The 17,526-nt window shown below is 37.4% G+C and overlaps 1 protein-coding gene across 1 annotated transcript in view; it reads left to right on the forward strand.

Moving 5' to 3' along the window:
• The window catches only part of LOC141148325 (interferon-induced very large GTPase 1-like), a 39,596-nt gene extending 22,337 nt beyond the window's left edge, over window positions 1–17,259 (forward strand). The window contains exon 2 of the mRNA XM_073635653.1: window positions 11,796–17,259. Coding sequence (XP_073491754.1) covers window positions 11,960–16,507 — 4,548 coding nt within the window. The 5' untranslated portion in view covers window positions 11,796–11,959 and the 3' untranslated portion in view covers window positions 16,508–17,259. The remainder of the gene's footprint in view (window positions 1–11,795) is intronic.
• The last annotated feature ends 267 nt before the right edge of the window (window positions 17,260–17,526 follow it).

A 17,526-nucleotide genomic window follows, 5' to 3' on the forward strand; every position in this document is an offset into this window, starting at 1 on the left:
AACTACAGATATAGCGATAACATTTCAAAAATACTTCAGCTCCCTATATGCAATAAAAGGACAGGAAAGTTGGAAAGAAGCGAATACAAGAACAAAGAGGATACAAGAATATCTAAAAAAAGCAAATTTACCAAAAATAAAAATAGACCAACTAGAAGAATTGGAAAAAAATATTACGCAAGAAGAGGTAAAACTGGCATTAAAGGAAACTCCCGTAGGAAAAAGTCCAGGACCAGACGGGTTCACGGTCAAATACTATAAAAAATTTGAAGAACAGCTGACTCCAAAACTATTAGAATATATGAATTCCTTAGGGGAAGATGAAGAAATAAGAAGTGAATCGCTACTAGCTCATATTACAATACTACCAAAAGAAGGGAAAGACAAAGTTAACTGCTCAAGCTACAGGCCAATAGCCCTACTGAACGCTGATACGAAGCTGTACTCCAAGATCCTGGCCACTAGGATAAAAAAACTAATCCCACAGTGGATCAACCCGGACCAGACTGGTTTTGTCCCGGGGAGAGAGGGGCGGGACAACAGCCTAAAATCATTACTGATGTTGCACAAGAAGGTGCAGAATGAGACCCCAGTTCTATTCCTGTCATTGGATGCAGAAAAAGCATTCGACAGGGTAGACTGGGGTTTCATGATGGATACATTGCGGCACTTGGGTATCGGGACAAAAATGATGAAGTGGATAACAAATTTGTATAATGGCCCGACAGCAGTCGTAAAAGTAAACGGTAGACTCTCTCCAAAAATTAAGATGCAGAACGGAACACGGCAAGGCTGTCCACTGTCTCCACTATTATACGTATTGGCTTTAGAACCATTATTAGCAACACTCCGCAATAACAAAGAGGTAGAAGGAGCGAGACTAGGAGGAAAAGAGCATAAGATCGCAGCTTACGCGGACGACATCTTGATGTACGTATCCAACCCAAGAGTGTCACTGCCAAACATATTGAAAGAAATAAAAAAATACGGAGAACTGTCAAACTTCAAAATTAATCCAATAAAAACGGAAATATTAAACATAGGACTAGAGAAAAAGGAAGTTCAGTTTTTACAAAAAGAATTCCCATTTACGTGGGTAAAAGAACTAAATTACCTTGGAATTAAAATAACTCCTAGAGTCGAAAAAATTTACCAGGCAAATTTTATCCCATTGATCAATGAGGTCAAAGAAGAAATGAAAAAGTTAAGAATACAGCCACTTTCATGGATTGGAAGAATAAATATGTTCAAGATGATGATATTACCCAAAATAAATTACAGATTACAGATGTTACCAGTAAAGATCCCGCAGAGCTTTTTTAAAATAATTAAAACAATTTTGTTAAAATACATATGGTTTAATAAAAAACCAAGAATCAAATACACGCTGATTACAAGGAAAAAGGAGCACGGAGGTCTGGCTGCTCCAGATATAAGTAGGTACTATAAAGCCATAGTTTTAACACGAATGTTAGAGTGGACAAATGAGAAAAATGAAAAAAAATGGGTGGAAATGGAAAACATAATAAGCGGAGTCACATTACATAAGAATATTTGGATTCCACGGAAATATAGAACATTGGACACTGACACACACGAAATAACAAAAAATGTATTTAAAATTTGGGACACCATTCACTTAAAGAATGAATGGAAATATAATTCACCACTATTAGCACTTACAGGATCGAATTTCTTCACCCCTGGGAAGGAAATATTTGGAATTCAAGGAATACGTAACCCACAATTGAAAGATATCACTAGAAATGGCAAAATAAGAACACGAGTAGAAATAGAGGAAAGGAATGGATGGAAGATGAATGAATGGAATTATAAGCAACTAAGGCACTTAGTAAGCACAATACCACACCCACTGAGAGACGAAACAAAATTAACCGCACTGGAAAAGCTATGTAGCAATGAAATACCATTGAAAAACGGAACATCAAAAATTTATAGTACACTGACAGATTTGGAAGCACAAGAAAAACCAGAATACATAAATCAATGGGAAAAAGAAATGAATATAAAAATAGATAACCAAAAAGTGGAAAAAATGATAGAAATGGGATATAATAAGGCCTGGGACATGAAGACTATTGAAATGAATTATAAACTAGTATCAAGATGGTATATGACCCCAGTAAGAATACATAAATTTCATCAAGACAAAACCTCTTTGTGTTGGAGAAAATGTGGCCAAATAGCAACGAACATACACATATGGTGGGAATGCCCAATAATAATGGAGTACTGGAAGAAAGTGTTAAATAACATAAAATAAATAACTGAAGAAGAAATAGAACAAAACATCTGGACTTGCCTCTTCCATATCTATAATAAACCTAAGAAACAATATAGAAAATCAATAATACCTAACCTCCTGAATGCGGCCAAGGCCTTAATTTCCAAGAATTGGCTAAAAAGTGGAAAACCAGACATTAGAAACTGGCTAAAGGAAATAGATTATCACTACAAAATGGAAGGAGGAGAGAAAAGGGATAATAGTAGATTGGAAAGTTGGAAAAAATACAAAGTCTCAGACATTTATTTAGATAAGATAAAAGAAAGAATAGGTGCAGAGCCAAGTGGATAAATAAATAACATAAAGGAACGGACCAAACACAGGGGAGGGGGAGGGGGGGTGGGGGGAAACAAGAGGGACTGAGAGAGAATAAGATAATAGTGGGTTCATATTTATAGGAGGCGTTTTGTCGTCGATTTTTAAAATGATTAAATAATATCCTAGAAGGGAAAAACAATAAAGATGTGACGGAAACAATCCACAATGATGTGAAAAATGAGAAGAGATAAAGTTTGACATATAAAGTTGCAATAATGTCTCTCAGAAAAATTTTCGCTGGAGTGGAAAAACAAAAAAAAAAAAAAAAAAAAACAAAAAAAAAAAAAAAGATAAAAAAAAAAAAAAAAATAGAGACTCCTTTGGATTTTCCTTCAAGATTGGTGGCATGAAATGCCGTTGGAAATCTTTTGTCGTGCAATTTGGGAGCTTTATTAGTTTTAAAATGAGTTTCTTGTATGTAAATGATATTTGCTTTGAGTTTATGAGATTCATTGAGGAATTTGGTTCTTTTTTCAGGGATGTTAAGTCCTTTAGCATTTACTGAAATTAGCTTGATTGATGTTGATATGGTCTGTTGTTTGTAGATAGGCATTTTGAATATATTCCTGTATCCAAAAAAGAGAATATTTGGACCCAGGAGTATATAGAGGTTTGCTTGAATTGTATTTCTTGTTTTGTGTCTGATAGATTTTCCCTATGTTTCTAGGGGAGTATAGGGGGAAAGAAAAAAAAAAAATGAAAAAAGAGAGGGGGGGTCAAGGGAAAAGGTTTTCCTTCCTCAAGGAGAGGATGGAGAAGTGTTCCGGAGGTAGATTTAGACCAGCTAGTCTACCTTATTAGAGAGGTCCGGTATGTTCAAGGAGCAAAAATGATTTCACTCCTTTTGTGGAAGCGGGGTCTAAGTAGGAACAGCTGGATTTTTATTCAACTATTAATGGTCTCTTCTCTTCTTTCCTTACTTTGTGTACTAGGACTCTTAGCACTTCGGAGCAGCTAACTAATTGTATCTATCATATATTACAGGATATATGCATAGCATTGTGAACAAAGGAGATTTTGAGAAAATAAACGCATTTTTTGTGTGAGTTGAAATTTGGGAGCAAATGAATATCTGTGTACAGAGATGTAAGAATGTCATACCCTGTTATATATAAACACATTAAGCGCTTTATCTTGTGTTGGGATTAATAGGTGCAAACAAAATAAAATAACCCAGTTAGATATACTTGATAGCCACTAGGGGGAGTCTTGTCATAGGAATTTAGAGCTTCGCGTATTTAAGGGGTTTGTTCGGTATCGCCTGTGGAATTTTTTCGTGTGAATTAGGTAGTACCCTTTTTTTTACAAATTCTATTATATTATGAATGTAACAAACAAACTTGTATAAAGAAACAGAAAAACTCTTACTTCGAAAATGTTTCTTCAGATATAAGTAATATAGGTATAAGGCATCATGGTGTACGAAATGACTTATATTAATTGTTTCTTTTCATCTTCTTTTTTTTTTTTCCTTTTTTTTTTTTTTTTTTTTTTTCTCTTTTTTATTTATTTTTTTTTTTTTTTGATCGCTTATTGTCCAAAATTCGACTGTTATTAGGAGAGTTATTTAACAGTGTTAATTTCCTCCCATATAGTTGGTTTAAGCAAGAATTTTGCATTTTTGTGAAGGATAGATACCTTCTGTAGATTAGATAAAAGTAAATCCAGAGTGGACCACCATCATGCCTATTTCCTATTTTAAAAATATAAACATCCTCTGTATTAACCGTAACATGTACTGATAATGATTCAGCCTTTGTTAGAGAGATCGGTACGTTATTGAACCATTGTTAACCTAAATGAATCTGAGATATACAAAACCACAATAACTTTTGCTCATTCTGTTATTTTAAAGTACGAGTGTGTCAAATATGTATATGCACTAAAGATACCTTAAATCCTGGATAGTCAGGTCTGACTACTGGTCGGTAGTAAGAGAAGTATAAGGCCTAGCCATACCCTCCATTAACTCTGGGTAACAAGATAAATGTGTTCAAAAAATCGTATTTACAATCATATGTTCTTTAGTTCAGACATAACTAGCATACCCTTATGTTGATATTTCTGATCAGGAAATCTGCAAATATTCAATTTGACTTGGGTGCTGTGATATCTTTCAGATCTGGTGTAATACCGTAGCTGTTAAAAAGAAAAAAAAAGGAAAAGAGAGAGGGAAAAAAAAAGAAAAGGATGTGGACATGGGGATGGGGGGGGGGAAATAGGAAGTCAGTTAGCTTTTAATTTGAAGATTTTCTCTCTGTGGTTTGTAAATTTCTTGTTGGATGGATTGGAGGTATTCCATCTGTAGGAGATGAGGATGACTAGATGACTGCTAGTTGATTGAAGATAGGCGTACGTAGGTTGTCATCTGTATTCATTGTGGATGCTTGATTTTCAGGTGTCCATTTGATCTGGTCTATCCATGCGATCTCGGCGTCTAGGAGGAGAGAGGCCAGGACTTCCTTGGTTCGCTCCTCTTCTGTTTTGGTGAGATGAAGGTGATCTGCGGCATCTATCTCTGTTTCTCTGAGCTCTGGGAGTGTGATTGTTTGTTACTTCGATCCACGTATCAATCAGCATGAACGAATTATACCAATCTGGAACTTCAGTCGGGGGGATGTTTAGTGTTTCGCAAAAGGATTGCAAGTCCTCTGGTGTGCGTAATAGTGCTGTGTGACCTCTCCAGGTGGCTGAGAGACAGAAAGGAAACTTCCACCTGTATGGTATACCTCTGGTACGCAATTGGTTGAGAATGGGACGCAGAGCCCTGCGTTGCTGCAATGTGATGTTGGATAGGTCTTGGTATAGTTTTATCTCGTTCCCATTAAACAGCACTCTGTTTTTCTCTCTCGCCTTTTTTAGTATGGCTTCTTTCAGGGGGAAGTTTACCAAGCAACATATTATGTCCCTGGGAGGATCAGTATCCCTTCCTCTCGGTCTGAGGGCTCTGTGAATTCTTTCAAAGTCAATGGGGGAGTCTGGAGGTCTGTCAAGTAAATCATTGAATATGGTTGTAGCTGATTGTTCTACAGGGTTTTGGTCTGCTGCTTCTGGTACCCCCCTAATTCTTATATTATGCCTTCTTCCTCTATTATCGAGGTCTTCTAAATGGCGGTGAATTTCAATTATATGATTCTGGTGTATATCAGAAGATTTTTGTACCTGTTTTATGGCCTCCGCATGGCGTGCTGTGGCCTGCTCCACCGATCCCATCCTTGCTGCGATGCCCTGCATTTCTGTCTTTAGATCTGTGATGGCTGCAGACAGTGTGGCTTTAATGTCCAGAGCCACTGCTTGTAAGTCTGCCAGGCATAGGATTTTTGATGCTGGTGGGTTGTGGGGTGGGGGAGATAAGAGCTGAGGAGCAGCCTGTGATGTGAGGCCTTGAGCGCCGATCGCGCCGTCTACCGCGAGGACGGAGCCGCCGAGCGGGCCTGGAAGTTTAGGCGAGGCCGCGGCTTTGAGGCCTTCTCCCTGTGATGTCCGGAACATTGTGGGGATGATGTTTTGGGACATCTGGTTTGGATCCGAGGGTTCACGGGTTGCTGAGGAGCTCCGGTCTCCCTTTCCCATGCTTGGGATTGTTTTAATTTCTTCTGTGCTCGTTTTTAGCTGTTCCTATGTGCAGGAGAGAGTGGATTTGGCATCCATCCTGGTCCGGAGTTAGGCCACGCCCCCGTTTTTGTTTTAATTGTCGCACCAATCATTCAGGGGTGTGACATTCAGCATATTGTATGTATCATGTATAGCAATAATCCTTTAATTTTATTTTTATTTTTGTTTCCATTTTTTCATTATTTTTTCATTATTTTTTCATTAGTATAGAATGGTTTCTGTTTTATTTGTCTTGGTTTAGCTTGCCTGCCCACTATCGGCTATTTGGTAATAATGTTATTCACGCATTGTTGCATATATCATTTTCATGCAAACAAATACATACAAACAATATATACAAACAAATTGCATACAAATGCGATCATGTATGCGAGGAACTGGAAATCAACACCTTTCTATATATATTCAGAATGGTTTCTCTGGCATTTACCTTTGTTTAGCTGGTTTACTTACCATTGGCTATCTAATAATGTTATTCACGCATTTCTTGCACATATCATTTGTATGCGATTATGGGTGCTCCATAAGTCGCAATCCAATATATTTTACCTTTTGTTTTAATTGTCGCACCAATCATTCAGGGGTGTGACATCCAGCATATTGTATGTATCATGTATAGCAATAATCCTTTATTTTGACTTTTGTTTCCATTTTTTTCATTATTTTATTTTTTTTTATATATTTCTCTACATATATATATATTCTTTTTCCTTTATCATCCATTTTTATTTTTTACACTGTCATATAATTCTTTTCATGCAATTTTTAATTAACTTTTACATTTTTTGAACCCCCCCCCTCCTTTTTTTCATTATCCAATTTACCTTGTGATCATGTCTTCATAATATATTTTTATAATACTTCTATGATAGTTTAGCATAAATGCTCTGATATATATGCTTTTATATACTCTTGAGACACATCTTCTTTTAATCATTCACCCTTTTTAGATATATAGTTCTCTAGTAATATTTTTTTTCCCCAGCTTTCTTTTATCAGACATCCAGCTTGCTCATAAAGATACAGATATGTGCTCTGGCCTTGTTATATAACATTGCTATTGTCCGTGGTTCATATATTGACACTCCGGCATTGATACAATCAGCTGTGAACGTCCACCCATTAATTTTGATCTGCTATAAATAGCTCTTCACTGTTTTCCCTACTCTACACTTGATAAAGGAGCGTGCATGTGCCGTACAGACCCTGCGCATGCTCAGAAACGCGTTGTGTTTTTTCTCCTCATTGACAACATTGCCAGCGGCTTCCTGGGCTGCTGCTCCGACCTCCCGCAGAGACAGGCTGTGTACCGTCCTGGTCTCCCCGCCAGACTGCGTCGTGTTTGGAGGCATCCCCGGGGAAATCCTGAAGGTGGTGATTAGTTTTCGGAGCCCCGTACGCGGCTGGACTCCCACACATGTGCTGGACTCCCACACGCGGCTAGACTCCAACACATGTGGTATCCCCATACTCAGGAGAAGCAGCTAAATGTATTTTGGGGTGCAATTCCACATATGCCCATGGCCTGTGTGAGCAATATATCATTTAGTGACAACTTTGTACAAAAAAAAAATTGTCACTTTCCCGCAACTTGTGTCAAAATATAAAATATTCCATGGACTCAGCATGCCCCTCAGCAAATAGCTTTGGGTGTCTACTTTCCAAAATGGGGTCATTTGGGGGGGGGTTGTGCCATCTGGGCATTTTATGGCCTTGAAAATTGTGATAGGTAGTGAGGAGTGAAATCAAAAATGTACGCCCTTAGAAATCCTGAAGGCGGTGATTGGTTTTCGGGGTCCCGTACACGGCTAGGCTCCCAAAAAGTCCCACACTTGTAGTATCCCCATACTCAGAAGAAGCAGCTGAATATATTTTGGGGTGCAATTCCACATATACCCATGGCCTGTGTGAGCAATATATCATTTAGTGACAACTGTTTGTAATTTTTTTTTTTTGTCATTATTCAATCACTTGGGACAAAACAAATAATATTCAATGGGTTCAACATGCCTCTCAGCAATTTCCTTGGGGTGTCTACTTTCCAAAATGGGGTTATTTGGGGGGGGTTTGTACTGCCCTGCCATTTTAGCACCTCAAGAAATTACATAGGCAGTCATAAATTGAAAGCTGTGTAAATTCCAGAAAATGTACCCTAGTTTGTAGACGCTATAACTTTTGCGCAAACCAATAAATATATACTTATTGACATTTTTTTTTACCAAAGACATGTGGCCGAATACATTTTGGCCTAAATGTATGACTAAAATTGAGTTTATTGGATTTTTTTAATAACAAAAAGTAGAAAATATCATTTTTTTTCAAAATTTTCAGTCTTTTTCCGTTTATAGCGCAAAAAATAAAAACGGCAGAGGTGATCAGATACCATCAAAAGAAAGCTCTATTTGTGGGAAGAAAAGGACGCAAATTTTGTTTGGGTACAGCATTGCATGACCGCGCAATTAGCAGTTAAAGCGACGCAGTGCCAAATTGTAAAAAGTGCTCTGGTCAGGAAGGGGGTAAATCCTTCCGGGGCTGAAGTGGTTAATTCTAGAGGCCATACAAGATGCTTCACTTTTAAAATCTGAATCTTTGCTATACAATCGTTTGAGCCTAAGGAACTGTCCTACTGGGATGCTTTTTATCGTGTGTCCTGGATGACTAGAGTCGTCTCGCAATAAAGCGTTGCCGGCCGTGGGCTTTCTGAATAGATTTGAAGTAATGGCATCATTACCACCAGTCAGTAGCACATCCAAAAATTCCATTGACGTTGAATCATGGCTCCAGTAAATGTTAAGTTGAGTTCATTATCATTCATATATGACAGCCATGAGTCAAGGTTAATGTGTGGTTCAGAGACCTCTTTGTAAAGCTCTTTGTTTTTGTGCCTTTCTTCTTTTATTTATTATTATTTTTTCTGCTTTTTTGCTATATTGCTGTTACTGCGATTTTTCTGCGATTTTTTTTTTTGCTTTTTTTTTTTTTTTTTTTTTGCTTTTTCTTTGCTTCTTTTTTGCCTTTTTTCTTTTTCTCTTTTTGGTGAGCTTTTATAGAGTCTCTTTTTATCCACATATGGATCGATTAGGAATGATATCAAGAAACTTTTCTTACAGCCCTACTGACATATATATGAATAGAGGAAACTCTTGTTTTTTGGTTTGGATTTTTATTAATGGTCTCGGAGTGACTGTGGTATCGTTCCTTAGTCCATGTGTTTGTATGTACACACTTGTTTAACATGTTTTTTGTTTTTTGATTTGATACATATATTTCTCTGTTTGTGCATTTACATCTGACACATGGAAGCTCCTTGGTGGGTTTTGATAACTGAACACACACATGTGTGAGTCTTTCACACATGTGGTGTGGATAATAATACCAATTTTTAAACTAACATTATGATTTTATGTCGCATGGGTTATACCCAATGTTACATGTTAATGTGGTTACTTAAACCCAATTTAAATATGTAATATGTTATTTGTAATTGGTTTATGTTTGTGTCAATGTGATTGTGAGTATTTGTTTTTTTTTTTTTACCTGTCTATGTGAGAGCTGTGGACTGGGGGGCTTCCCAGTCACAGCTGTTCCATATTTTTTGATTGACTAATCATCCATGTGGGAGTGGCCCTTGGAATACTTTTTTTCCCATTGGCCACCACTACATATACAGTATCTCACAAAAGTGAGTACACCCCACACATTTTTGTAAATATTTTATTATATCTTTTCATGTGACAACACTGAAGAAATTACACTTTGCTACAATGTAAAGTAGTGAGTGTACAGCTTGTATAACAGTGTAAATTTGCTGTCCCCTCAAAATAACTCAACACACAGCCATTAATGTCTAAACCGCTAGCAACAAAAGTGAGTACACCCCTAAGTGAAAATGTCCAAATTGGGCCCAAAGTGTTAATATTTTGTGTGGCCACCATTATTTTCCAGCACTGCCTTAACCCTCTTGGGCACGGAGTTCATCAGAGTTTCACAGGTTGCCACTGGAGTCCTCTTCTACTCCATGACGACATCATCACAGAGCTGCCATTTGAGGATGACCCACAGATGCTCAATAGGGTTTAGGTCTGGAATCATGCTTGGCCAGTCCCTCACCTTTACCCCCAGCTTCTTTAGCAAGGCAATGGTCATCTTGGAGGTGTGTTTGGGGTCGTTATCATGTTGGAATACTGCCCTGCGACCCAGTCTCCAAAAGGAGGGGATCATGCTCTGCTTCATTATGTCACAGTATATGTTGGCATTCATGGTTCCCTCAATGAACTGTAGCTCCCCAGTCCCGGTAGCACTCATGCAGCCCCAGACCATGACACTCCTACCACCATGCTTGACTGTATGCAAGACACACTTGTCTTTCTACTCCTCACCTGGTTGCCACTACACACGCTTGACGCCATCTGAACCAAATAAGTTTATCTTGGTCTCATCAGACCACAGGACATGGTTCCAGTGATCCATGTCCTTAGTCTGTTTGTCTTCAGCAAACTGTTTGTGGACTTTCCTGTGCACCATCTTTAAAAGAGGCTTCCTTCTGGGATGACAGCCAAGCAAACATTTGATGCAGTGTATGGTCTGAGCACTGAAAGGCTGACCCCCACCCCTTCAACCTCTGCAGCAATGCTGGCAGCACTCATACATCTATTTTCAAAAGACAACCTCTGGATATGGCACTGAGCACGTGCACTCAACTCCTTTTGTGGAGCAATTCTCAACCTGAACTCAGGGCAGTTTGGCTCATTCCTATTTAGGTCATTGACAGATGTCAATGTGATGGAAAATATGATGAAATGTCTTCAGTGAGGAAATTTGCAGCAATGAATTTCTAAATAGAATAATACTTTTAATTAGAACTGGAAAAGGTTAGAACCCCTGCCTAAATAGTGCTTCTGTTGGGGAGATACTTCTTACCTGTCTACAGAATAATGAAAATTCTGTTTGTAATGGGACAAAACATAGAATTGTTGTCCAGTTCTTGCCCCTATTGGTATGACAGAAGTGGCTACCTATGAAACTCTTATTGCTACATACCTACTGGCAACTGCCTCAATTTCAACAATACCTAAATCTTAGGGGACATGGCCGGCACAAAACATTGGGGTATAGGGAGCTACTATTGTCAGCATGGCAGGTTACCTGACCTGTGAACATCTCAGTTCTTTAGCTATTGAATGCTGTGCTGGTATCATTCAGGAATATAGTACACAGGGGGTGATTTTTTAAATTATTTTTATATTTACAGTTTTAAATTTTTTTTTATATAATTTAAAAAATCATATTGGTCAATTGCAACAGCAAACCTGATCACTGGAGCAGAATAAACTGACTATACACTTTACAATCTGATTTTATAATCTCCTTTAGATTTACCAACTACTATGCAGTGCAAAGAACTGCCTGGGTGTATATATGAACATTGTAGAGTCACTGGTAACACAATTGTCCAAATATTGCAAATCCTTGTTTCCTGTGTACATTTATGAGTAAAATGTCTTTCAACCAGGATTTATATGTATTGAACACAAATATGTGCTCTCATGTTTTGCAGACAGAAGAAAGACTTTCCTAGACCTCCTAACACAGCTGAAATTGAACAGTGATGAGAAGTCAAAACTAACATTGAACAATGTCCTTTGCATTGATCCAGAGAATCTAGAGAATAAGAAACCCCAGAAGATAGAAGACCTTCCCCAACATGTTCTACAGAAGTTAATGGCTGTGAACAATACTGCAAGAAACACAGTAATTGAAAATTATTTAAGTGCAATGCCAAATAAAGATGAAAACCTATTCGATTTCCTAAATATGAATGTTAATTGTTTCCCACCTTCTGTTCACCCTCTGGATGTCACGTGTTCCCTCCTGCATTGCTCAGACAGTTTTCTACAACAAGAGATTTTAACCAAAATGGCCATGTGTCAGTTTGCTGTCCCTCTGTTGCTTCCATCTAGTGACGGGTCACACTGCACCCTCATGCTTTGGGCAATGACGGACATTGTAAAGAAGTGGAGACCTCAGTCACTAGCTGACAGTAAAGGGTTCAAAGAGGAAAGTTTAGTGAATATTTCCATGCCCCTTTTCTCTTTTGTTAGGCTGGGGAAAAACAAATTATCCAAATCTAGAATCCTGAACCAAGTTCTTAATCCAGTTCAGCAACATAACAACTTCTTTATTTACTATGATATGGAGGGAGGAAACATTGAGAGAAAAATATCTGATGGCCTTGTGGAAATGTCCTGGTATTTTCCCTGTGGTAATTCTGATGTTTTCCCAGAGCCCATTGCAGTCACCAACTTACGCGGAGAATTAGAGACCAACCAAGACCAGTTTATGTTTCTGTCTCGAGTCTCATCAGCTGTATTTATATTCATTGAAGATATTTCTGAGGAACAATTCAGACTGTTATCAACCTGCAAGAATACTCACAGCCATTTTTTTCTAATTTTTACTCCAGGAAATCAAATGAAGCCAGAGACACGGCAACATCTGCAAAATCTGATGTCAGAGTTAAGCATTGATAAAACAAATGTGATAGTAAATACAGACTCAGGAAATAATGTGCAGTTTGTAAAGAAAATACAACAATGCATTTGTTCCTCAATCAGCAATAAACAAGTAACTCTGGAAAATGCAAGAAAAGAAATAGGTGAACTTTCTATACTTGTTGATGAAAACTCTCCTGAATGTCAAAAAGTAGCAGAGTTTGCCCGTAATATTGTCTCCACAATAGGTGATGTTGAAAAGTTTAAGACAAAAACACTGATACAAGGAGATCTGTGTAAAAAAATGTCTAAAATAGAAAAGGAGATGTGCAGAATGAAAAAGCAAGGAGGAAAAGATGCAGAAGAATATAGATCTGACCTGGAATTGAGTTGTTTTTTATTACGCACTGTGCAAAATGAGCAAGACATACCTGAGAGCATAATGTTGTTTATAAATGCAATAACTCACTTGACTCCGAAAGAGAGACAGTTCTTTTTGAAATGGACAAAACTTCTGTTGGATTCAGTTGCCAGAAATAATTATTTCCAGTTACAAGAAAAATATATGGAGTGTACTAGGCTGAATAGTCAAAAACTGAAGCAGATAGATCAAACTATCAACAATAGCTGTTTAGGAATCGAACACTTCATACGGGAGATAGGACAAATATATGAGGCTGAGTGTTATGCAAATAGATGCAACAGAGAAGGAGAACAGAACAAACAGTTCCTGAGACTCCCAGGAATAGTTGTGGATCTTTTGCTTAAAGGATTTCCAGTAGAGCTGATAGATGGAGATGCCTCCAACATCCCCTTACAATGGATAACTGATGTCCTAACTGAGCTGGACAACAGGACAGGAAGACATTGCAGAATGGGAGTGATATCTGTACTGGGAGTACAGAGTACAGGGAAGTCCACCCTTCTCAACACCATGTTTGGTCTGCAGTTCCCGGTGGCCAGTGGACGATGCACACGAGGGGCCTTCATGACTCTTCTTAATGTGAAAGAGAACTTCCAGGAGGAGCTGGGCTGTCAATTTGTCATGGTGATTGACACTGAAGGGTTGAAAGCTCCAGAATTGGCCTCTTTGGAAGACAGTTATGAACATGACAATGAGTTGGCCACACTGGTGGCTGGTTTGAGTGATATCATCATATTCACTATGGCCATGGAAATCAGTGCAGAAATGAATGATATATTACAGATTGTAGTGCATGCTTTTCTTCGGATTAAAAAATTAAAAAAAAAACCCAACTGCCAATTTGTATATCAGGGTGTCAGTGATGTATCTGCTCATGAAAAGAACATGAGAGACAGGAAGAAAATTGTCGATCTCTTGGACAAAATGACAGAAGTAGCAGCAAAAATGGAAAAGCAGACCGGTATAATGAGTTTTCGTGATGTCATGGATTATGATTTTGACAAACACAACTGGTACTTTCCAGCATTATTTCAAGGACTGCCGCCTATGGCTTCAGTCAATATTGGCTACAGTGAGCATGTCTTTAAGTTAAAAAGGTTTTTATTTGAATTCATGAAAACTGACAGATATCATTTCAAACCACTCAAGATTCATGAATTTAAAACCTGGATGGAAGATTTATGGACAGCAGTTAAGTATGAAACATTTATATTTAGTTTCAAAAACACCCTGGTAGCGGATGCTTACAACAAACTTTGCATTCAGTTCTCTCAATGGGAATGGCAACTGAGACAAAAGGTACACAACTGGTTTAGCGGCACATACACATTTATTAAAAATAAATCCACAGACACTCTTAATACAGAGACATGTGCCAAGTTCAAACAGGAACTTCAAGATATTCTACAAGAAGAAGAAAAAAACATGCTGAAATTGCTAAAAAGCTATTATGAAAATAAAACAGAGAATGCCCATCTAATAGAAGAATTCAGGACACAGTTTGGCTTGAGTATAACTTCTCTAATAAAGAGTCTTGAAAACAGCACACTAAACAAGTGTGAAGAGGCTGTTTCTATCCAGAAAGCAAAGACAGAGATTCAGAAAATGCAAAACAGATACCAGAAGTTAATTGAAGATAAAATCACAGAATTCCTGCAAATCAACAGTGAAAGGAAGAAAGAAGTCAGTGATGATGAATTACAGAAAGAGTTTGACACAATGTGGGAAAATACAGTGTCAGGTTTACACTTTGACAAAATAAAGTCAAGCAATGTTAGTGTGAAAATGTTATCAGAACTCAAGCTAGACATGAGGAATACGGGATCTGCTGTAAAAGAAGAAATAAACCAAATTAAGAGCTTATTGAACCATACACCAACATTGAAATTTGAAATTGATAAAAAGTATTTTGATTCCTCCTGGATTAGAAAAAAATGGGACCTTGTATTGGCCTCTGGTCAAGATCCCTATAAAAAACTGGAAGATTTTGCAAATCTATTGATTGATAGTTGCAAACAATATGTAACAGAAAAAATGAACAGTCCAGGAGATTATATAGATGTGTACTGTAAGGATTTATTGCACATGATCAATGAAAAGTTGGAGGACAGTAACAGTAAAAAGCTAAAGTTCTCTACAATATTTGAGTTGGATATCAAACTTTACATTTTAGCAAATGCAGCTCGAAATTTTGAAAAGATGCATGAGAAATTCATAGAGGAGAATGACCCTAAAATGTGCCTGAATAGACTGAAGCTTCAGTATTTTCTGATGTTTCAGAACACTTTCCAAGAAAAAGATGAATGTCAAAGCAGAGCCAAACTCTTCTATGAGAAATATCTGGAGCCGGCTATTGTTGTGTACATTTTTGAACGGCTTGGTGGAAAAATTATTGATGATATTCTGTGCAGTTCTAACAAGGAGGTCTTCACCAGCAGAACATGTTTTCAGTTTACCATCCTGCAGAGTCTCCTTGAAGAAATGTCATTTAAGAAATATCTCCGCTACATTCAGTCATATGAAGAATTTTTAGCTGACTGGATACTTCAGTACATCTCAGACAAATACCGAAATTCATCGACCATCAGAAAATTTGAGGAGGAAATTTTAAATTTCATTGAAAAAGAGATCACAGATGTTTTTAATGATGAACAGTGCCTACAAAGTGAAGACATAGGAAAATATTTAGAAAACGTTTGTGAGATGCTAAACAGACAATTATTCATTAACAAGGAGGAATTGACGCTGATCACATTCCACAGCAAAGCAAATGTTGGAGAGTTCTCATCATACATCAAGTCATTGCTAATGGAAGGACAAAGAAGTATTTTGTCAGAGTTGCAGTCATGGAAAATTGAGTGTATACTTGAATCGGTCACCCTGAAGCCTCAGGAGGAACTGCTCAGGAAGGTGATTGGTTGCAGGAAGCAGTGCCCTTTCTGTAAAGCCCCCTGTGAGGATGGAGGCATAAATCATCAAAAACACTTTGCTTCTATCCACAGACCAGAAGGGTTAGGAAGACTCAAAATTAAAAAAAAGAACACACTATCCACTGGAATCTGCACCACTTCTGTGGCTTCTGATGACAAATTCAAGAATTCAGATACAGAGTGGAAATGTCATAAGTATAAAAAATACAAAGAAATTTACCCAGATTGGGAGATAAAACCTGACAATTCCACAGAGGCATCAGACTACTGGAAGTTCATTTTTGTGCAGTTTAATGAGGAGTTTGCAAAGGAATATGAATGTGAGCCAGCTGTACTGCCCGAATATTGGAAACAGATAACCAAAAAGCAAGCACTTTACAGCTTAAAAAAGGTGTATTATTATGCATTTGAAGATATATCATAACCCATGTCCAATGAATTTAGAATAAAGGACTAAAGAGAAATTGCAGATTCACCCTCTTCATGAATTGCGCTATAAAAGGGATGAAAAATCAAAATAGTTACAGTTGTTACTGGAATAGGAATAAAGGGGAAATCTTCAACTGGGGACACCTCCTCCAAGGACAACTGAAAGGGGATTTCCTCATATTTTATGTTGAATACACAGAACAAGAAGTAAAGTCTCCCAGATAGGACACAAATAGAAAAAAACAAAAAAAGGTTTTAACCATTTGCTACTTTATGCAAAACTATAAAAATTAGATAGCTATAAATCATGATAAATAGTTTATATGTTTATTCCTAAATTCTGTGTTGGATTTTCTTTTATCAGTCAGAATCAATGGGGTAATGTTGTAGTAGTTTCATTAATTAACATTACTGTATAATTGTAGTTTTATGTTGTTCATCATGACACTGATGGCTGGTATGCTTTGAATGATGATGAATCAGATTGAACACAATGGATGCATGTACTTACTGTTCTGGAAACCAGTAGACTGGTGTTACCTTGAAACTGCTTATTTGAAATTATATGACTGAATCAAATAGGGAGCTTTAAAGTGGTCAAAGCTTTTTTTTTTTTTTTTTCTTATTTTTATTTTTAGTCACGGAAAGCTTTTATTGAGACAATAATATACCAACCTGTATGTATCCTTGAAACACAAAATTACTTGATTAATAAACAAAAATAATAGATGTCAAGCAGTTAGATTTTCTTGTCTTTTATTCCAGTACCATGCTGACATTGCAATGTCAAAGGCAGCACAATCCAGAATGCATCTATCGTTCTGTGGCGAGATTGAAAAGTTTACAAAAACAACTTTGTCTGGCCAGGCAAGCAAGGTTGTAAAGAACGATCTTACTAAAAGTAGACCTGTGCCAAGACTTTTATACATTTAAGAATATACATTTGCAGTAAAAGTGCTTCAAACCAACCCCCATACAGACCTTGGTAGCTGCAGATACAGTACAGTGCCTTGA

The sequence above is a fragment of the Aquarana catesbeiana genome, linkage group LG06, assembly GCF_042186555.1.
Source record: "Aquarana catesbeiana isolate 2022-GZ linkage group LG06, ASM4218655v1, whole genome shotgun sequence".
Classification (NCBI taxonomy): Eukaryota; Metazoa; Chordata; class Amphibia; order Anura; family Ranidae; genus Aquarana; species Aquarana catesbeiana.